Source organism: Onychostruthus taczanowskii, unplaced genomic scaffold, assembly GCF_017590055.1.
Source record: "Onychostruthus taczanowskii isolate IOZ18803 unplaced genomic scaffold, ASM1759005v1 scaffold95, whole genome shotgun sequence".
Lineage (NCBI taxonomy): Eukaryota > Metazoa > Chordata > Aves > Passeriformes > Passeridae > Onychostruthus > Onychostruthus taczanowskii.
Window position 1 is genome coordinate 645,945 of NW_024507546.1, and position 19,204 is coordinate 665,148.

The 19,204-nt window shown below is 40.0% G+C and overlaps 1 protein-coding gene across 1 annotated transcript; it reads left to right on the forward strand.

The window, feature by feature from the left end:
- The first annotated feature begins 1,881 nt into the window (after positions 1-1,881).
- Positions 1,882-18,968, forward strand: LOC121347853 (patatin-like phospholipase domain-containing protein 2). The gene is made up of 9 exons (XM_041426809.1): positions 1,882-2,120; positions 6,908-7,140; positions 7,499-7,564; positions 10,234-10,443; positions 11,476-11,536; positions 13,724-13,942; positions 14,259-14,391; positions 15,557-15,673; positions 16,751-18,968. The coding sequence occupies exons 1-9, from the start codon at positions 1,934-1,936 to the stop codon at positions 17,040-17,042; spliced, it is 1,518 nt and encodes a 505-aa protein (XP_041282743.1). The 5' UTR covers positions 1,882-1,933; the 3' UTR covers positions 17,043-18,968.
- Positions 18,969-19,204: the final 236 nt, after the last annotated feature.

Consider the following 19,204-nt stretch of genomic DNA (forward strand, 5'->3'; position numbering starts at 1 on the left):
GTTTTTTTGTTTTGTTTTTTTTTCTTGCAAGAGATATTATTTGCTAAGCTAGAGATGATGTAGTAGAGAAATTGCACTATCTGTTAGAAGCAGCCCAAGAAGACACAGATACTGAAAAAGGCTGGGCATATGTGGGACACTAGTGTTGCAAACAAATTTGGTATTGTGTACTGAGGGAATTGCAATACATTTAAAAACATTGATATAAATTGAGATAGGGAAGGACCTGGATTTACCAGTTTATCACAGTACAAGTAATCAGAATCTGTGATTCAGCTTCCCTAGCAAGGACTATGTAGAGGTCTAGAGAAGCTCCATCTGAAGTATCAGTTGCTTTACTGGTTGGGGGCATTTGTAGCACCTGTGTCAAGAGAGGAAGCCAGAGGAACTCAGCTCCCTGAGTGTCACAGAACGGGGGATAAAGGAAATAAAACTCAGCATTCTTTCCATTGTCATTGTTATACAGGAGGTACTAATGTCAAAGGACCCAAATTAGAGGAGCAAATAGTTATGAACTGGCCATTTTATAGGAGAAATAGGACTCCTCCTGACTGTTTGGGAAAGGTGGTTTAGGAACAGCTTTCTAGTGACAGTTTAGGGATTAAAAAAACATTTTCAAACACAGTTGATTTCTACCAGCAAAACTGAGTTTAGCCCTGAAAAACTGATTGGTGTGATAATGTTCTGAAAATCTCCTGCTTGCCTACCATTTAATTGGCTCTGTCAGACTTCTGTAAATGTCCAGAAATGTCCCACTCTGAACACCTTGGTGTCCATTTTCCAAAACATGGATTAAGAAATGGTGCTCTCCACACTTATGGTCTGAGTAAATAGCATGAGAGCACACATGAAGTGAATACAAAATACAGCACAGCTGGGCCTTTCCTTTAGAAGAGAATAGAAAAGTTACAGGAGCCACAATCACATTTTAATGAAAGAAGGCTCTTCTAGGAAGTGTGAGATCTGGTTTCATCTCTCTTTTCAGCTTCTTCCTTCCCTGTGAACTGAAAGGGGTTCAATTCTTTTTCATAAATAATGGGAAGCACCTTTAAGACAGGAAGGATTAGGATTAGGACACTCCCTGCTCTGCTCACTGAAATGGTGAACGGATGAAGCTGAATGGCCCAACAAGACAGAAGTGTCTGAAGAGTTACTTAGAAGAGAGAAAACTGGAAATATGGCCTAGTGCTTGTGGTGCTCACTTAAGAGGCAGAATTATGGCTTCAAATCCACTAAAAAAGAGCTTGAATTCTCCTCTCTTCATGGCAGTGCTTTCTATAAATAAAAGGTCTCACAACATAACCTCTCCTAATGCACTTGGAAAGCATGGACTCGGACTCTTCCGAGATGTTAAAACATCCCATTGTTATGATGCAATGCTGCATGCAGGTAGCTAAAGAGGATTTCTGCAGTCCTGAGTGAGGTAATTAAATCTTGAAGGATTTCAGAGGGGCTGTTCTCTGTTTTATTTTCATAGTCGAGCCCTGGGTAGCTCCCTGCTGGGCCATGCGACTTTGGAAGCGCGGTGGGCGGGCCGCGCCCCTCTGGACGGCTTCGCTCGGGGCGGGGACTGGGAGTGAGGCGGGGCTTGGGTACCGATGGAGGCTGCCCGAAGCAAGGGGTCCGAAAGGTCTGAAGGGACCGACGGGTCTGCAGGGACCGGAGCGCGGATCGCACCGCGGGAGCGCGCCCTACCCAGGGCGGAGGCGTGAGGAGGCGGGGCATTATTTGCATCTGCCCTCTAGTTGGCTGGGAGCGCCTTGTACCATCGAGCAGCGGCTCGGGATTGGCTGCGGCGCGGCCGGCGGCGGGGGCGCGGCCGCCGTGTAACGCGAGGGGCGGCTGCGCCGAGCGCGCTCAGTTGCTGAGCAGCGGCCGCTGCCACCGGAGTGCTCTGTCCCCGCCGGCCTCAGCGCGTGTCCCGCCGGCGACCATGCTGGACCGCGAGGGCGGCTGGAGCGTGTCCTTCGCCGGCTGCGGCTTCCTAGGCGTCTACCACATTGGCGCCGCCACCTGCCTGCAGGAGCGCGCCCCGCATGTCATCCGCGACGCGCGGCACATCTACGGCGCCTCCGCCGGGGCGCTCGCCGGCGCCGTCCTCGTCGGGGGCGGCTCTCTGGGTCAGCGGCGGGGCCGGGACGAGGCGGGCGGCAGGGAAGGGGCAGGTGTGGCGGGCAGGCCCCGGAGCGGCGCGGGAAGGCGGGCGCGGCCCTGGGGAGCGCTCCGGCCGCGGGGTTCGCCGGGCCGGCTTGGGCTGGGCCGGGCCGGGCCAGGCCGGCTCCGATTATCTGCTTCTCTTCACCCCTAAAATGTGTGCCCGTCGGCGGAATTAAATCCGAGCGAGGTCCGTGGCGCAGGGAATGGTGCTGGTGATTCCCGATCCGATTCGCGCACTTGGGCAGCCGGAAGGTCGGAGTTCCTCCCGTGCGTGACCCCCTGAGGGGCTGCTCTCACCGCCGCTGTCCAAAGTCCAGGAATTACCTGGGAGAGCGGGAGGCAGCCGAGCACTAGCACCCTTCAGAGCAAGTCGGCCAGCCCCGTCATCAGCTGTAAACAAAGTGTTTGCCCTTCGTTGGGAACTAGCGCATCTCCCTGCACGTGGAGTGCCGGGTAGCTTTGTCTTTCTTCCTGCAAAGCTGCTCCTTTCTGGGGTAAGGCTAGGAGAGTTAAGGTCAGGGCTTAGGTTAGCTTTAACGTGCTTTTCCTCTCTAATCTGGGCACGGTGTGTGTTGCAAAGGTCGCTTAGGTGTATGGTTAGAAACAGTAGATTGATTGAAATCACTGATTTTAATTGTCATTTAAACGATAGAGGTAATTTGGTGTTGTATTTATGCCGGCTTAAAGATGTTAGTTTGAAACAGATTATAGTGTGCTTTGTGAAATACACACCTATTTTCTACGAAAAATACCCCTTACTTTTACCTACTTAGGGCTCATGAATATACATTTTTCTAATAAACTTGATAAAAGCTATCAAAATATCAAGGTGCTTAGGAAAAGCAACGGGATTGCAGTTTAAAAAACTATATGAAATACCTGAAAATCTGAAAATTGTTTTTCTAAACTAAAAGAATCCACTGAGTAAGCTTGTCTAGTTCATGACTCTATACTGATTGTTTTTGCTAGCAGCAACCTTGACTGGTTTAGAACTAGAGAATTTTGTAAGTTCAGATTTCGTCTTAGAAGAGGAGGAGCACAGTGAGTACCTCTTTTGAATTTGGAGAGGTTTGTGTGTTTTGCTTTGAAATTTCTGAGGAAAAAATCCACTGACGAAAACAAGCCGAAGTTCTCTGTAAGTACAGGAGAGCAATGCTTGTCCCTGCTGCTTTAGCTCCTGAGCTCTAGCACATAAGCTTAATTTCTTCAAAGCTTTAGCAGTAAACTCGTGCTGCTTAATTCAATTTTGCTGTAATGTCTTAACATGATGCACTTGAGTTATTATGAGCCTGCTATCAGCTTTTAAAACAAATAATATTTTTCCCCAATAGCTGGTATTTTTAGAACATACCCACTTTTAAGTCTAAAGTGGTTGTAAATTATTTGAGAAGGAAGCTGTCTTAAATATTAAAAGCACTCTTAAGCCCAGCAAACGTATTGTTTATTTGGCAGTATAAGTTAATAACAGCTTTTGGTTTAGCACTTTAATAATTAAGAGTTGTAGATTTTAAACTATTACCTCTTCCAATTACTACCAATCTCATATGCCAGCTGAGATTTTTGATTTTGTCTAACTAATAGAATATGTGTGTGGTCACTGTCCAAGGTAGCAGATTCCATGGGCAGGTGTGTTTCTACCGGGGGGGGGGGGGGGGGGGGAATCAAACAAAGGCATCACTTGCAAGATAATGCAAAACAACACGCATTCTAAAATCTGTGAATTGCTGTATTGCTGTAAATTGACAAAACTAATAAGGTACTCCCATGCTAATTCGCTGAGTTTCTAGCTGCCATGTTTTGTGAGCTTGTGTGAAAGCAGAGGATGGTAAATAAGCTGTAAAGAAACTCCATTTTACAGTGATAATAGGATATACTTTGTGAGTTTGTATTGTATGCCTCTCTTACTCTGATATACTTTAATGTGCAGTATTTGTGGTTCCTACAGCTGGAGGTGTTAGCAAGTCCTATGTTTTTTTATCACAGTTGCTTTTTCCTGTGGGTAGACAGAGTCCAGCTCTTCCCTGAGGTGAGAGGAAAGATGAGAGGCAGCAGGCATAAGCTGGAACTTGGTAAATTCAGATGAGGTATAAGGAAAAGACAGCTGCTATGAGAGTGGTAAAATAACAGAACAGCTTCCCAGAGAGGTTGTGGGATCTCCACCCTTGGAGATGTTTGGGGTTTGCCAGGACCCAGCCCTGAGCTGATCTGTCTGCCAGTGCGCACAAAACAGGGTTTGCAAATCTGTGAGCAGGGGTTGTGGCTGAAATCAAAGAGCTTATTTCATTTCTTACAGCCTTGCAGTCAGATGTTTTAAGTGAAGGGTTTTCTCTTTGACTCAGATTACATGCTGGATAGGTGATGAATCTGTAGAACTTCAAATGTGGATAAATACAATCATTAGCCATTGAATGGAGAAGAAAAGTGTACTTTTATAGACTGACAAAGAGGTTTCTCTCACTAAATTTGTGGGAGGTTGGGAAGCTTAGCCATGAGTGCTGTTTTGAGGATGAAGTGCATTCCAGGCTATTCCAAACTGGAATGTTAAAGTTGCACTCCTTGGGTGTCCTGGAGATTGCTGTGATCATCAATTCCAGTGAGGCACTTAGAGAGAGCAGGTTTAGTGCAGCCTGCAAATACAATGTCAGCTTTTACTCAGTGAAACAAATGAATAGTTAACAAGCAATTAACAATAGGAATGCAGAACTATAACAGAAAACAGTTCACATCTGTTAGGAATATTTATTTCTTTAGCTCTCATGTGTTTCAAAAATAAAACAGATGGACCAAGACCTGCCTAAAATCCCAGTTTGACTTGAGCTCTAGCCCTTAGTCCCTTTTGGAGAAGTTCCTGTTTTGGAATACACCACCCTAACAGGTAACTGTATTTTAGTCCCATTGGAAAGGAAAGGAGAAGGGAAAGAAGTTGGACTACTTTGAAGTCTGTTGAATTATTAACAAAAAGCTTTGTAAATTTTCAGTGTTTTAATATCACATACTCTTAGATAAGACTTCTCCTGGTTTTGTTTGTTTGTTTTTTTGTTTGTTTGTTTGGTTTTTTTCTTTTTGTTTTTGTTTGGTTTTTTTTGTTTGTTTTTTTTTTGTTTTGTTTTGTTTTGTTTTGTTTTTGGGGTTTTTTTGTTGTTTTTTTTTTTTTCCCTTGATTTGCTTTTTTTCCAGGGTTTAAAATAGGTTACAATAAACAAAATATGTCAGCTTCTTTTTTTTTGTCATTTTTTTTTCCTATGAACTACTTTGAGCATAGAAATTATTGTATGTGGAGACAATGGGTAACTGCTAAATCAAATTGCATGTATTTGTTTGCTTTTGGTTTGTATTTTAGAAAAAGCAAGTGACTTGCTTGGTGCATAAGCTTTCAAAACTACTTATTTTGGAAATGGTAATTATTGCATATGCTCCAAGACTGCTCTTCCTGGCCAGAGTTCTGGTAGTTTAGTATCTCAGGCTCCTGCAACACAGCTATTTTTAGAAAGTTTAGAAGATTGAGCATTGCTAAATAAAAAAAAGGGAGTTGGTAATGAGTATCTGGATGCAGGGAAAATTAGAACTGCCTTATTCTGCTTTTGGAAGTAACTTTGTCACTGGTCAGAATGTGACTTATGCAATTTTTTTATTTGCGTGTAAAATGTGTTTTACTAAGATAAACATATATTTGACCATGAACAGTGAGCTGTGTCTAAATTGTTTTCTGTCTTCTGGGGTGGGGTTGGTGTCAGGCTATCTGTGTCAGTGGATTTGCGGCCCAAGATTTCCCTCTGTGAGGATGGAATGAAACAATTGAAGTGGTAAAAACAAAGTGTGTCTGATACCTCAGATTTTGTAGAGATGGAAGAGATGCTCTTTTGGTTATAGACTCTTGGTTGGGAATAATGAGTGTTTAGTTATTGCTATTTGAGGGGGGAATAACATTGTAGAAATGTAATATTTTTGGAAATTAATCTGAGCTCAAAAGCTTAAGCAGAATTGTTGCCAGTGCAGTGCTCACATTTAACCTGATAAATTGAATTTTATCTATTCTAGCAAGTTCAAGTATGTAAGTTCCGAAAATATTTTTAGACACCTATCACTCAGGTTGATAAGGTGTTACTTTGACCTTCCCCCCCGCTCTTCTACCAAACTGACAAGCAATTTCCTCAAAGCGTGTCCTGGCTAAATGTGACATTCTAAGTACATTCTAAGTTCAAACAAACCATTGCAGATGGATGAGCTGGTCTTCCTCCCGTGACTAAACGTTGAGAGGATTTTAGTGTTCTTCAGGGATGGTCCTGTATTCTGTAGTGGTTTGAAGTTCCCAGAATTGATTTAATTGGAGAAAAGATTATTACGTGTCTGTTACTGTAAAAATGCACCTACCTGGCATTCCTACCAGATCACACTTCATGTGCCCTTTAGTATGTTTATGTATCAATGAGGAAAAATGGTGCCCTGAAACCTTAAATTTGGTTCATCTTTTTCTTTTTTTTTTTTTTCCCCCTCAAAAAATGTGTTTCTGGAATGATTAATTCCTAATAGTTTAATCTTCACCAAGAGATCTTTTTGAAAGTTTAAATTGATTTTTTTGTCTCTCAGAAAACTCCTAAACTCCTTAACCATGTTGGACATTTACTTAATCTGTTAAAAAGCTCTTGCATTTTCATTCTAGCACTAAGATAAGTTGGAGCTCTAGATATGCTTTATTAGTCCAAATGTGGGTTGTGTTTCTGCTGTTAAATGCAGTGCATTTTCTTTCCAGCTCAGGCTTGTGCAGATGTTCTGGCATTAGCCAAAGAAGCTAGAAAGCGAAATCTGGGTCCTCTTCATCCTTCCTTTAATGTGATAAAGATAATAAGAGATGGGCTGATGAGAAATCTTCCAGAAAACACGCACCAGTTGTCATCGGGCAGACTGTGTATTTCGCTAACCAGAGTATCAGATGGCAAGAATGCCTTGATATCTAATTTTGACTCTAAAGAAGAAGTTATACAGGTATGTTTCTTTTTGGCAACTTTTAGAAACTTCTGTAATCCTAGGTCCCTTTAACATTACCTGATGGGTTTCTGCTTTGAGCATTTCAGGTGTTGTTACTCTGACAGTGTTTTTAATAGGAATTCAAGCTTTTTTTGCACCAGATTCATGTACTGCTTTGCACAGTCAATGTGTTTGTGAACTGTTTTAGGGAGGAGGTGCAAGGGATCAGTCATAAAAAAAGGTAAATGCCTTAAAAGTGCAGTGGATCTAAAGAAACTATAGCCTTAGTGAATAAAAATTTATTTTATAAAGATAAATATTTATGTCAATAATGGAACAGTTAACGTTTAATTTTTATGGTCTCATTTTCTTACAGGCTTTAATCTGTAGTTCATTTGTCCCTATTTATTGTGGTCTCATTCCACCATCATTTAGAGGTGTGGTAAGTCTCTATTGTTTAAGATCTAAAAATAGTTCTAGCTATTCTGAAAATATCAAGAATGCATGTGGGGCTTTTTGTTATCCTACTGTAAAGTAAATAACTTCATCATAGCTTCTAGTACTGTAGCTGTAACAACTTTCCAAAAAAAGACAGGAACACTGAATGTGTGGAAGATATTATGTGTATTTTAACACACACATATTGTCTCTCTGTCCCTCCTCTGCCCCCTAAAATTCATTAATAAAATAAAAAGATATAAGATAACGAGTATGTAACCTGTGGATAAATATTTATTGAAGGAAGTGATGCTTTTTCACCTGCACAAATATACAGGAAGAGTCACCTATAATTTAAAAAAAAAAAATCTTGTAATATAGTTTGTTGTATGTCTTCATGTTCTGCCTGTAGGGAGATCTGCCTTACAATTGGAATAAAAGTTCTGTGTTCAGTTAGGTGCAAACAAAACTTTTTAATGTCTTCTGGCATTTGTATTCAGTGTAAGAAAGCTTACTTTTTAAAGGTAAAATATCAGTATATTAGTATGTTCTATTGCTTCCCAGGAACTGGTGGTTACAAAGCCTCTTAATACTTCATGCTATACTGGGCTCTCTAAAATCCCCTGTTTAAGAGACAGAAACTGCAGGAAAGTTAGCATGGTTTGTTGTAGGTGTTATAATTACAGGTCTGGAAGCAGATCTGCATTTCAAATCAAGGCAGTGACATCAGTGACTTTTTGTTATCCTGTTCTATTCACTTGCATTTGCGTTCTCTCCAATTCTGATGCTCCTTGCACAAGGAGAAGGGAAGGAAGAAAGAAAACTTTAAATGTCTTTTATTACACGCTTGTTCTCAAGGCAATTTGCAAGTATTGAAAGGTCAAGAATAGATGTGAAATGTTTTGGTTGGGTTTTTTTTTTTTTTTTTGTCTTGGACTGTATAGGGATTTTCTTTATCTGTACTTCTAAACCTTGCATGTCTCCTTAAACTCTTCTAGATTAAAGGTGTTATGAAAACAGGACGTTGGAATAAATCCAAGGTTTAGGTGAATCCAGGCTAATCTTGCTGTTCAGTTCTTGTCACCAGACAACAATGTTATTTTAAAAGGCTTATTAGTTCAGAGTACAAAAATATACAAGGAATGCTTTATTTGGCCATTTTGAGGAAAGGAAGGCACAATTCTATTATTTTAATATTTGGAATTATTTTGAGACGGTTTTAATGCTTAGGACGCATTTTTTGATGTAACTTGGTAAGAATACCACAGTTGCATATGCTTGGCATGACTCCTATAGGCTTAAGCACAACAGAATGTCAAAAATGTAAACTTTGGGGCATCTTGCTGTTTACGGCTTGGCATTCCTGCCTATATACCATAAACCAAAGGCCTAAGGATAACGTTTAAGAGGTGTATCAAACTGCCAATTCAAAAGCTTTTGGTTGTGGTGGCTTTTGTTTGTTTTTTTTTTTTTTTTTTTCTCCTTTCAAACACAGCAGTGGTTTTAGATTTAAAAAATGACTTGGCGAAACAGCTGAGCAGATGCAGATACTCCAAATCATGAAAATCATTTAGATCAGTAGAACAGTGATTCAGATATGTACTTCTACCTTCGAATAATTTAATGAGAAGGGTCCTCTTTTGCCAGACCTGTTGTATTTTATTTATGTCACAAAGGACTTGGGGATTTCACTTGTACTTTAGTGATTGCATTACACACAAAGTTTGGCAGGAGCAGCATGCTGCTGGGTCTAGACGGTATCCTGGGAAGCTGACAGGCCATGAGCTGCCCACTTCCTAATTCCTAATGTATTTCTCAGAAATTCCTAATGTGTTTCTCAGAATGGTCAGGGCCTGAGTATCAGGGCAGCTGAAACTGATAATCCAGGTTGATCCTGCTCGAATCACTGCTCTGTTACATTTATGTTTGGCAAGGACCTACAGTTCAGGTTTGCTGCCCTTTTAGGAAGGAGGAAAATGCAGCCTCTGAACCAGCAAAGCTGGTGGTATGGGAGCAGACCAGTTCCCTATGGCTCACTGGAGAACTGACTGCTGCTAGTGAGTGGAGGGGCTGTCTGTAGCCAGTGCAGCTGCTGCACTAGACAGTAGTTACCCCAAAACAGAGCACTTTGGGGCTTGGATCTTAAAATGTCTGAGGTGGTGATTCATTAAAACTACAGAAATGGGTGATTCAGTGTGAAGGAGACAAAAGCATAACCTGGAACTTGCCCACAAAGCACAACAGATGTCTGTGACTTGGCAAAGTTTCTGAAGCACTGTCCATTTTTACTCACACTTTCCTTATGTACAAATCTTTTTTGATGTTTTTCTATCAAATTCTAATTATGAAGAGTACTTTTAAGTTAGAATGGTTTAGTATCTTGGAACTTGAACTTTGAAGCGTGGAGCTGCTTTTCTCTGTGCATTGTGTAGGATTATCATCTTTAAAAAACATACTGAAAAATCCCAAAGGGAATGTGCTTGTGCTGCCTATGGAACTGTAGGTAGGAATGTTTATTGGCTTTAGAGAACAGATCATGCCACTCAAAATGTTTCGCTTGGGAGCACCAGGCATAAGCTACAGCCGTAAGTGCTGTTTCATTCTTGGGTGGGGCACTCTGCTGGTCAGACATTGTCAGCCCTTGAGATGTGTTGTTTCCACTCCTTTTTGTAGCGCTATGTGGACGGAGGAATCAGTGACAACTTGCCTCACTATGAGTGTAAGAACACCATCACAGTGTCCCCTTTTGCTGGGGAGTGTGACATCTGTCCCAAGGGCAAGTCAGCCAACTTCCATGAGATGAACGTGACCAACACCAGCATTCAGTTCAGCCTGGGCAACCTTTATCGCTTAACACAGGCGCTCTTTCCACCTGAACCCCAGGTCAGCCCCTGCCTTCCTTTGCTTCATCTCTCCACGTGAAAGCTTTTCCAGAAAGTTGCAGTGTCTTAGCTTTACATCGAGTCACACAAACTTCTCTGTGGATGCATCTTGTTTCTATTTTCTCATGTTTTGTCTATGTCCTCCTTGGTTTTAGTCTCTTTTGGGCTAAAAATGCGTATCCTGCTGCTGGCTTTCAGTATTTATTTGGGAATTGTCACCGGATTCTATCATAAAATCAACCCTGGGAAATTAACAACTGTCAGTTTGTAGTCCTTCCATGTTTACCTGCTAAGAAATTAGAAGTTCTAAAGTTTTTAAACTTTGCTCATTGCAGTTGGTTGCAGAACTGAAGAGGGAAATGCTCTTGAATTGCTGTTGTTAAAATTGGAAAAATAAAACAATAAAACCAGACCTTTTCAACTGGCTTGGGATATAGTACAGCAAAGAAACAATTTTTCTGACTACTGCAGATATATTTAAACTGGGGGATTTTTGACCATTTCAAGACAAATTCTAAATTCTATTTATGCAGGCTTTTTTTTTTTTCTTTTAATAGTATCCTTGTGTAGGTGAGTTGGTATTGCATCTGGTAAAAGATATTTTCATAGCAGAGATAAGTCTGAGCCTGAGCATCAGAATTGCATGGCTGATTTTTCAAAGCTTTGGGAAGTGAGAAGCACTGGGAGGGAAGGAGGGGAATTGACACACTCCAAACAACCTGTTTCATTGCTGCTAGCAGCTTCTGAAGAGCTAATCAAGGAAACAAGAGGAGAGGGAAGTCTTCCAAACTGTTTGAATGCCATCATTCCGTGCATCATTAACAGGTGAAACTTAAGTTAATGTCCATGATCATGGATGCATCATCACAGTAGCCATATTAACCTGAATCTGCTGTATTCCAGCAATTGTTAAGGTGGCTTTTTTTCTTACAGTAGTGGAAGTTGGAGGAAAGTGGCTCTTTATTCTGCAAACTGTTGATCTGAAGTTGAAATTTCTTTTTATTTGTCTGACTCATTTACTCTATATTTGCAGGTACTCGGAGAGATCTGTGAGCAGGGATATTTGGATGCTCTTAAATTCTTGAGGGAGAATGGTATGTTAAACTTTCAGATAATTATTGCTTATTTGGTTGTAACCAAAGTTTAAAAAGCAAACAAAAAAAACCCAGATCAAAACAAACAAAAAGATTGGGGGAGGGTTGTGTGTAGCTAAGAAGGGTGTTGGTCTTTGAGAATTTTGGAAGGATCATGATAGTTTCATTCTTGTAGAAATGCCACACTTATAATTCACCTGACATGAACTGTGCCACACAAAAAATGAACTTTTGGAGTTTTGTCAGATCTGTGTGAAGTAAATGTTAAGTGAAATTTCCAAAGAACTCCAGTTCTAGGCAAATATTATATATCGTATAATATATGATAATATAATAACATTATAATATATGATAATATAATAATATTATATAATATCATATTATTACTTGGCTTTATCTTAATTGTGCAGGATGGGCATAGGCTACTGCTTCCCACTTCTCTGAAACCTGTATCTTCTATTACCTCCTCTCTGCTATCATCCAAGTGATTTTCTGGTAGTCAGAAGTGGGAGATGGCTAACAATACAAACTCAGTCACAGACAAACCCTCTGTGTGAGAAAAGGCTTTGCAAGATGACAACTTCTAGTGGAGCAGTTGTTGACACCCAGATAAGTTTAGGAAGAAGAATTACGAGTTCTGCTACTCTACTCCTAGAATTCTAATAACATGTTTTATATTGATAAGTATTGTTGCTCTGCAAGCTTTGAGACAAACAAGTTGAAAACAGTACCTTGCTGTTAGGATGAAGTTAACCATGTGTTAATTGTGCCTGGGCCCTATAGTCGTTGGGTGCAGAAGCAAATTGGTACTGGGTCAGATCGCAGGAATGACAATAGAATTGGACCTTTTGCACTATTACAGAAAGTACCAGCTGCAGGATGTGAGCAGTCTTTGATGTACTCTGCTGATGCCTGGTTACTGAATATTCAAGTTGTCTTGAAGCAATCCTCTTCACTGAAGAACCTCACAGTTCTGCTTACGAGATTGATTTTCTATAATGTTATTATGTATTATTATTATTTAATGAGAAAGTCTTGCTTTATAGCTTTTACCCTGTGATTAAAAGCACAAACTCTACAAAGAGCCTCTGGTTTGTGGTTGTCTGTGCTGAGCTGCACCCACAGGTTTCCTCTGTGCAAGTTTCCATCTGACACTAATATCTGACATTCCTTGCAGTTCTTCCTCGGTCTCTCTGCCCCATGTCCTCTCTATATTGCCCTATTGTCCTCCTTTTCACACTGCTAATCCTGTGATCAACTTTGTTTTTATTCTCTCACAGGGTTGTTTTGCATCAAGCTTAATCAATGATAATTATAACCCTTCCAAGGTCATTCATTATGCATCACCTTTCTTATTATTTCAGCTGTAGGAATTAATTCCACCCCCCACCCCCCCCCACGTCTGTGACACTTCAAATATTTTCCTTTCCTAAATTCACTGTATATTTTTTTGACATTTGTCTTTTATTAGTACTTGCAGGTAGGATATAGGTTCTGTTGTATGCAGGTATAGATTACAGTCAAATTTGGTAGTCTTGTTTCATATGTAATTTTATAATGATTTTCTGTAAACCAAGTATAAATAAAAATCTTGTGTTTTTCTCTTTGTACTCATGATCGAGTGCTTGTTTCTAAGGTAGTTATCAGTGCTATTTCTGAATTGGCACCAGTTTTGCAATGCAACCCATCTTGATTTAGATCTGTACTTTGGATACAACTGAAAAAAATATTGTAATGTAGTTGCTTTCCTTTTTAACCCTGTTGTAGCAATTTCTTAAAGTACTCAGCTGATACCTGCCACGTCAAATTTCCCAAATATATGATGTGGTTTAGGTGTTTTCTTTCAAATACATATTAAATCAGCTTTCCTCCTCTCCTTTAAATCCTTTGCTTTCTTGCAGGAGCACAACTTTGGTAAATGACAATGTTTCCAGGGCAGTTTCACCTAATTGTTCATTTTTTTCCTTCTCTTTAGAACCTGTTTTAAAGTAAGACCTAAACCTTCAGAAGAGCCATCACTGTGATTAAACATTTGTGGGATCCTAAGAGCCAGGTGCATTTGACATGGGGTAGATGATGGTATTCTCTCAGGACAGATCTTTGTTCAGACACACAGACCTCAGGTGCTGTACAGGTACTCAGGAGACCTGTGCATCAAACCTAAGTGAAAGCTCTTGACTCTTTCAGGTATTCTGAATGACTCAATTTATATCCACTTGTCCTTCACAAAAATAAACCCTCGTGAGGCTGCACAACAACACCTTGACCATTTGAAGAGAAGAAAATTGACAGAAAATAACAGAGTAGAAACTTTGAAAATGACCAGCTTAAATGAGCAGCTAAAGCAAAATCCATGGCCTTTGGAGAAGAGCATATTTGAGAGTCTACCTCCCAGACTTCGTAAAGGTGCATGCTTCAGGCTGTTTCCTGTAATTCTGAGTGGCAAACTTTTTTTTTTAATTTAACATTAATTCTTAGATCTATTGCTTAGAAGTTCTGGATAGTGTGTTTTGTCCTGTGCCATGAGTCTGTGTTCCCATATTTTAAAATATCATAGAGAAAGTTTATGATAAGAGTCCTCTGAGAATTTTTATTTAATGTTCTAACTGAGCCTTATTCAGTAACACTTGACAATGTTGACTGGATATTACAAAACTCTGAGAAAATTATTGAAACTGCTTTCAGATAGTGTAACATCTTTTCCCTAATAATTATTCTTAAGCACTGCAGGAAGCTTGTGAAGAACAGAATGGATTCTATGCTCAGTTCTCTAAACTCTTCCCCATGCGGGTGATATCCTACCTGATGCTGCCGTACACACTCCCAGTGGAGTCTGCTTACTCAGTCGCTTTACGGTAAGGAACTTGTAAAGAGCTCTTCTATAGAATTATCATCATTTTGGAAATGTACTCATTGAGAGCTTGTTCAGTGTTGGAGGCATTCTGGGACTCAATAATTCAAGTGGTAACTGTCAAAAGACCCTTATTTCTACCTATGTGATGCATCCTAAAGCCTATATAATCCAAGGCTAGATAAATAAACGTATTAAGAAGATTCTTAAATAACACACTCATGTTACTAATAGCTACCTTGTTATTGCTCAAAAGAAGCAGCCTTAGTTGTGCTTTCCAGGAATACTTTCTTCATTACTATATTCTACAGGAGTATCTGAACTCTCTCCACATCCTTCTTGTGCTTCTTTCTGAAGTCTGGAGTGAAATCCACTGTTGAATCACCATTTAAATTCTCTTACCAGTTTTGTTTAGGTTGACTGAAAGTTGTGCTCTTGAAGTAAGACTTAATTTGAGAAGTTTCAGTTCTTGTTAAGGAGAAGTTATGCTCTATGAATGCACCATGAATACTAAGCTTTGTGCTTGCTTAAGGGAATTCCAGTCCTTGAGCAGCAGATGTCATGACTATCTTTAGAAAATCTTGAAAAAACAGTTCTGGTAATCAAACCATATAGAATTCCAATGAAGTATTTTGCTTCTGTGCCAGTGAATATGGCACTTTTGTGCCATTTTTGGTGGCTAGGGAGGGAGCAGGTTTCTCCAGATGTCTCTGTGAGGTTTTCCTCCTTGTCCCACTCTGATGTAGCTGACTCCTGTTAAGGGGTATCATAAGGAAAAAAAGTACATTTGCTACATTGTTCTTGTTTTGCCTTCTCTTTGTTCTTCCATTGTGCTTTTCTGTTGTTCTTCCTTCCTCTTCCACCTGGCTTTAAACTGAGCAGAAAGTTCCTACCACAAAGGTCTTCGAGACAGGAATATTTTGCAGGAATGCACACACTGGTCAGCCACTGAGAGATGCAGTGATATGTGGTGCCTCTTCTCTTAGCTTGTAAAAGAGAGATGAAAAGGTTGGATGGGAATTCAGGGAGGTTGGGAAGAAATGGACACCTTGGTTAGGGGAGTTGGTTTGGGGAGAAAAAGCTGTTTTGGATGCGGGACAGGGTGTGTAAAAACATAACTGAGTTTAAATCTCCTGCTTGCCAAAGCTGTGTGTTGGTTTTGCTTGCAGGTTGATGAACTGGTTTCCTGACATGCCTGCTGATATTCGATGGATGCAGGAGCAGCTTTTTCGGATTGCTGCAACAGTTTATGCCCAAGCTAAAAGCAAGCTGTTCTGTACAGCCAGGTAAAGTGCAGTGCTGCTGCATGCAAATGATTTTAGAAATTCTCTCTTTTTCAAATCAGTTAGTCTTTTCTTGAATAACACTAGTTGGCTTTTGGGGCATCTCTCTGAGCAAAAATGTAGCTCTTGGTATACATTTGTTATTCATCCTACTGTCCTCTCCTCAGTTACTTGATAGCACACGTAATCCAGTGTCCTTTCTTCCTTCTTAGTGATATTTTTGATTCCTTTCCACAATATCTATAGGTTGGATATTAGGAAGAATGTTTTTCACGGAAAGAGTCATGAAGTTCTGGAATGGCCTGCCCAGGAGGTGGTGGAGTCACTGTCCTTGGATGTGTTTAACAAAAGACTGGATGTGGCAGTCGGTGCCATGGTTTAGCTGAGGTGTTAGGGCATGGGTTGGACTTGATGATCTTGAAGGTCTCTTCCAACCTAGTGATTCTGTGATTCTGTCAATAAATTTGGGGATTGCCACCTTCCTGCTTTTAACCCTTATTTAGCAGTCTCTCATATTCCAGTTTTACCAGTCCTGAGTCTCTTCATCTGAGACAGGCTTTGAGAAGACATAGAATGACACGTTTGTCTCAGAAATAATTTCTAAGAGGGGTTCTTTGCTTATTGCATCATGATTAAACAGAAACATGGTTTTCCTTGTGGAAAAGCAGCTCAAACAGTGTTGAAATGTCTGTGTATGGCAAGTTGAGGTATTTTTGCTTGTGAGAGGGGTTGTGGCATATTGTTTTGTTGGGTTTTTGTTGTTTGGAGTTGGTTTTTTTTTCCCCCAAAAGCACTGCAAGAGAGAAGAGAAAACTTTAAAAAAAATAGGATGTTCTTGGATAAAACTTATGTTTCCTGTTTCTCAAATTGAAAAGGGCTAACCTGGTGATTCAGGTGCTGGTTTAGAGTGTAGACAAGTTCTGTTCCAGTTGTTCAGGTTGGTGATAACAAGCTGATTGTAAAGTGGAATGCAGAGATTGCCTTTGGGAAGGTAAACAACTGTATTTACTACTTGTAAACATGACAAAAATGCCATTGAAACACTAACAATCTCCTTTTCCTTCCTTCTTTTTTAAACAGGAAAGACAATTATGCATCACTAAGAAAATGTCAAACCGTCCCATCTACTGTGGAATTTCGTTCTTCATACTGCCACCTTAAAATGCCTCACTCTTCTGCACACATTGAGAGCTGGCTCTGGCAATCTTCATGCTTCATGCACTCAGCTATGAAAAATGCTCCTGCTGATATCCAGGAGCAGTCCGACTTAAAGTTCTATCCTAATTTCCTCCCAAATCCTGATGAGTCTGCATTGGAAATAGATGTTGACTCTTCCTCAGAGACAAGTTTCCAAACTGCTCCAGAGTATTAATAGGAAAGTAGGTTCCACAGTTTCCATAATTGAAATTGGGCAGAGAAAATTAAAACCTAGACTAGGAATCATTTTGTTTGTTGCCAGTAAGTCTTGGCAAATTACTGTTTACAGCTTCCTGAGAAATCTGCCTTGGGACTCTTACTGTTTTAAGGATGATAAAAACAGTGGCTGCTATACTAAGTAACAGATTATAGCTCTGTCAAAGCACCAGCTCAATCAGCTGTACTAAGAATTGTAGTTAAACAGTGTCTCTCTGGAAATAAATCTTTTTAAAAATTACTTCCAGCATAAAAATGTAAATTCTGTAAACAGATTGTTAGACAAACAAGCATAGATAACAGAACATTTTAAAAAATGTAATTCTTAACAATATTATGTGTTAGGATTAGTTTTATAGCACTTAAATGAAATTGGATTTTTACTCCCTTAAGAGGAATACACAAGTGAGTTTCTTAGTGGCCTCCAGTGTCCATTTGCCTTATATTTAAACATACTGTTGTGTTTATGGAAAGTTGTCTGCACAAGATACTGTGCAGTATCTTGTGGAGGAACAGTATTATTTTAGGTTGTTATATGTACTCTGCAGTTCTTATTACCTTTCCTCTGTGTCTCTTTCTCTCCTGAAATACTTCAGGTGAAAGTGGCATGAGAAATGGGACACCTTCCCCTGAAGTGTAAACAAGTACAGTTTCAGTGACTTCAGAGGACTTTTTTTTTTTTTTTTTTTGAACTTAACATAAAGGATTAATACTTGATCAAGACAAGTTGGTAAAATAGTGACTGTGGTTAGTAGCAAGCAGTATGTGGAGAAGGTGTTAAACTTTACAGAAGATGTTAACAAAACTCAGTGTATAGCAAGTGGTCAATGATGTTTAGCAAGTGGTGAATGATGCTTAGGTTGTCTAATTGTTACCCAATCATTTTGGGTTTTGTTCCACTCCAGTTTCAGCGATTTTTCTTTCCTTCTTTCACTTCCCTGTTGCTAAAGAAAGAAAGGTGTCCCTCTGTCTCAGTGAGGTAGGATGACCCAAAGGAAGTTTCCCAAGATTGTCAGGCACAGCAAAAGCATAAGGCTTGGTGGAAGTATCAGTATTCAAGGAGCTCTGCAGAGGTCTCAGATAATAGGTAGAAAATTTAACCAAATCATACCTCTATTGAGAAATGGCAGCTTAAACCATTTCCACTACAAAGGTTCTGCATGATTTGAACAAAGACAATGCATTAGTGGATGAGGGCATCTGGGAAGGAAAGTGATGTTAGGATTAGTTGCTGTTCTCATGGCTTATCAGGTCTTGTACAATTTTTGAGTAGAAGGAAACAATGATGGCTTTAAAATTGATTTGCACATGTGTTTGGGGGGAGCATGTGACCTTGGGAAGCTTCTCATTCAAGAGAGGGAATTCTGTGCAACGCAAGGAGAGAGCTGCTTGAGGGCCTCTTGTCCAGGGAAAGCAGTTGGATTGTGTTGTTCAGGAGCTAGGATGTGGGACTGTGAGCTTTGGGCAAAATTTAGCACTTCAGTTGGGCTTGCCTTTCAAACAGTCTCTCAGTTGTGATTTCCCTAAGCTTGGAGTGCTGCATTTTACAATATACAAATGGATTTTAGGTTGGGGAGGAAGTGCTGAGCTCTCTATTTCCATACTCTATAAGGCTGGTGCTACTTTACTTCAACTCTTCTGTTCATTTTTTGGGTGCATATATCATCAGACTTGAAAAAAAAGAAGTTGGAATTGTTACTCTAACTACAATTAAAATACACAAAATCTGTTTTAAATTGTCTTCATTCATTAATTTACCAATGTTTTAGAATTAAATCAGGAATGCCAAGTTTTGCTTCTAGTCTTTGTTGGAATACTTCTATTAACTACACATAAATCAACCTTAACCACTTTTTCTCTTGGGCACAGCTCCCATTTTGTCTCCTTTTTCTAAAATAAAAACCACAATCTCTGTTACCATGGTCTCTGAGCTTTCTTGAGTGTAATTCACCCTAGTGCAAGTTAAATCAGAATGTCTTGATGTCATTGATGGTTCTGAGGTGTTTTTTTTAAGAGCACTGCTCTGAAGTTTGAGAGATGCTTGTGCATACTCCGGCTGGGCCTGAATGTCACCTCGGTTTAAAGTTCTGTGTTTTTTCTGTCTTTTTTTTTGGTTTTTGA

What these genes read in the sequence shown, in the direction of transcription:
- LOC121347853 (XM_041426809.1), top strand. Translation starts at nt 1,934, where the DNA reads ATGCTGGACCGCGAGGGCGGCTGGAGCGTGTCCTTCGCCGGCTGCGGC. An exon ending in CTAAAGAAGAAGTTATACAG is followed by an intron (nt 7,141 to 7,498) that starts GTATGTTTCTTT and finishes ATTTTCTTACAG; the next exon opens with GCTTTAATCTGTAGTTCATT. An exon ending in AAGCTGTTCTGTACAGCCAG is followed by an intron (nt 15,674 to 16,750) that starts GTAAAGTGCAGT and finishes TTTTTTAAACAG; the next exon opens with GAAAGACAATTATGCATCAC.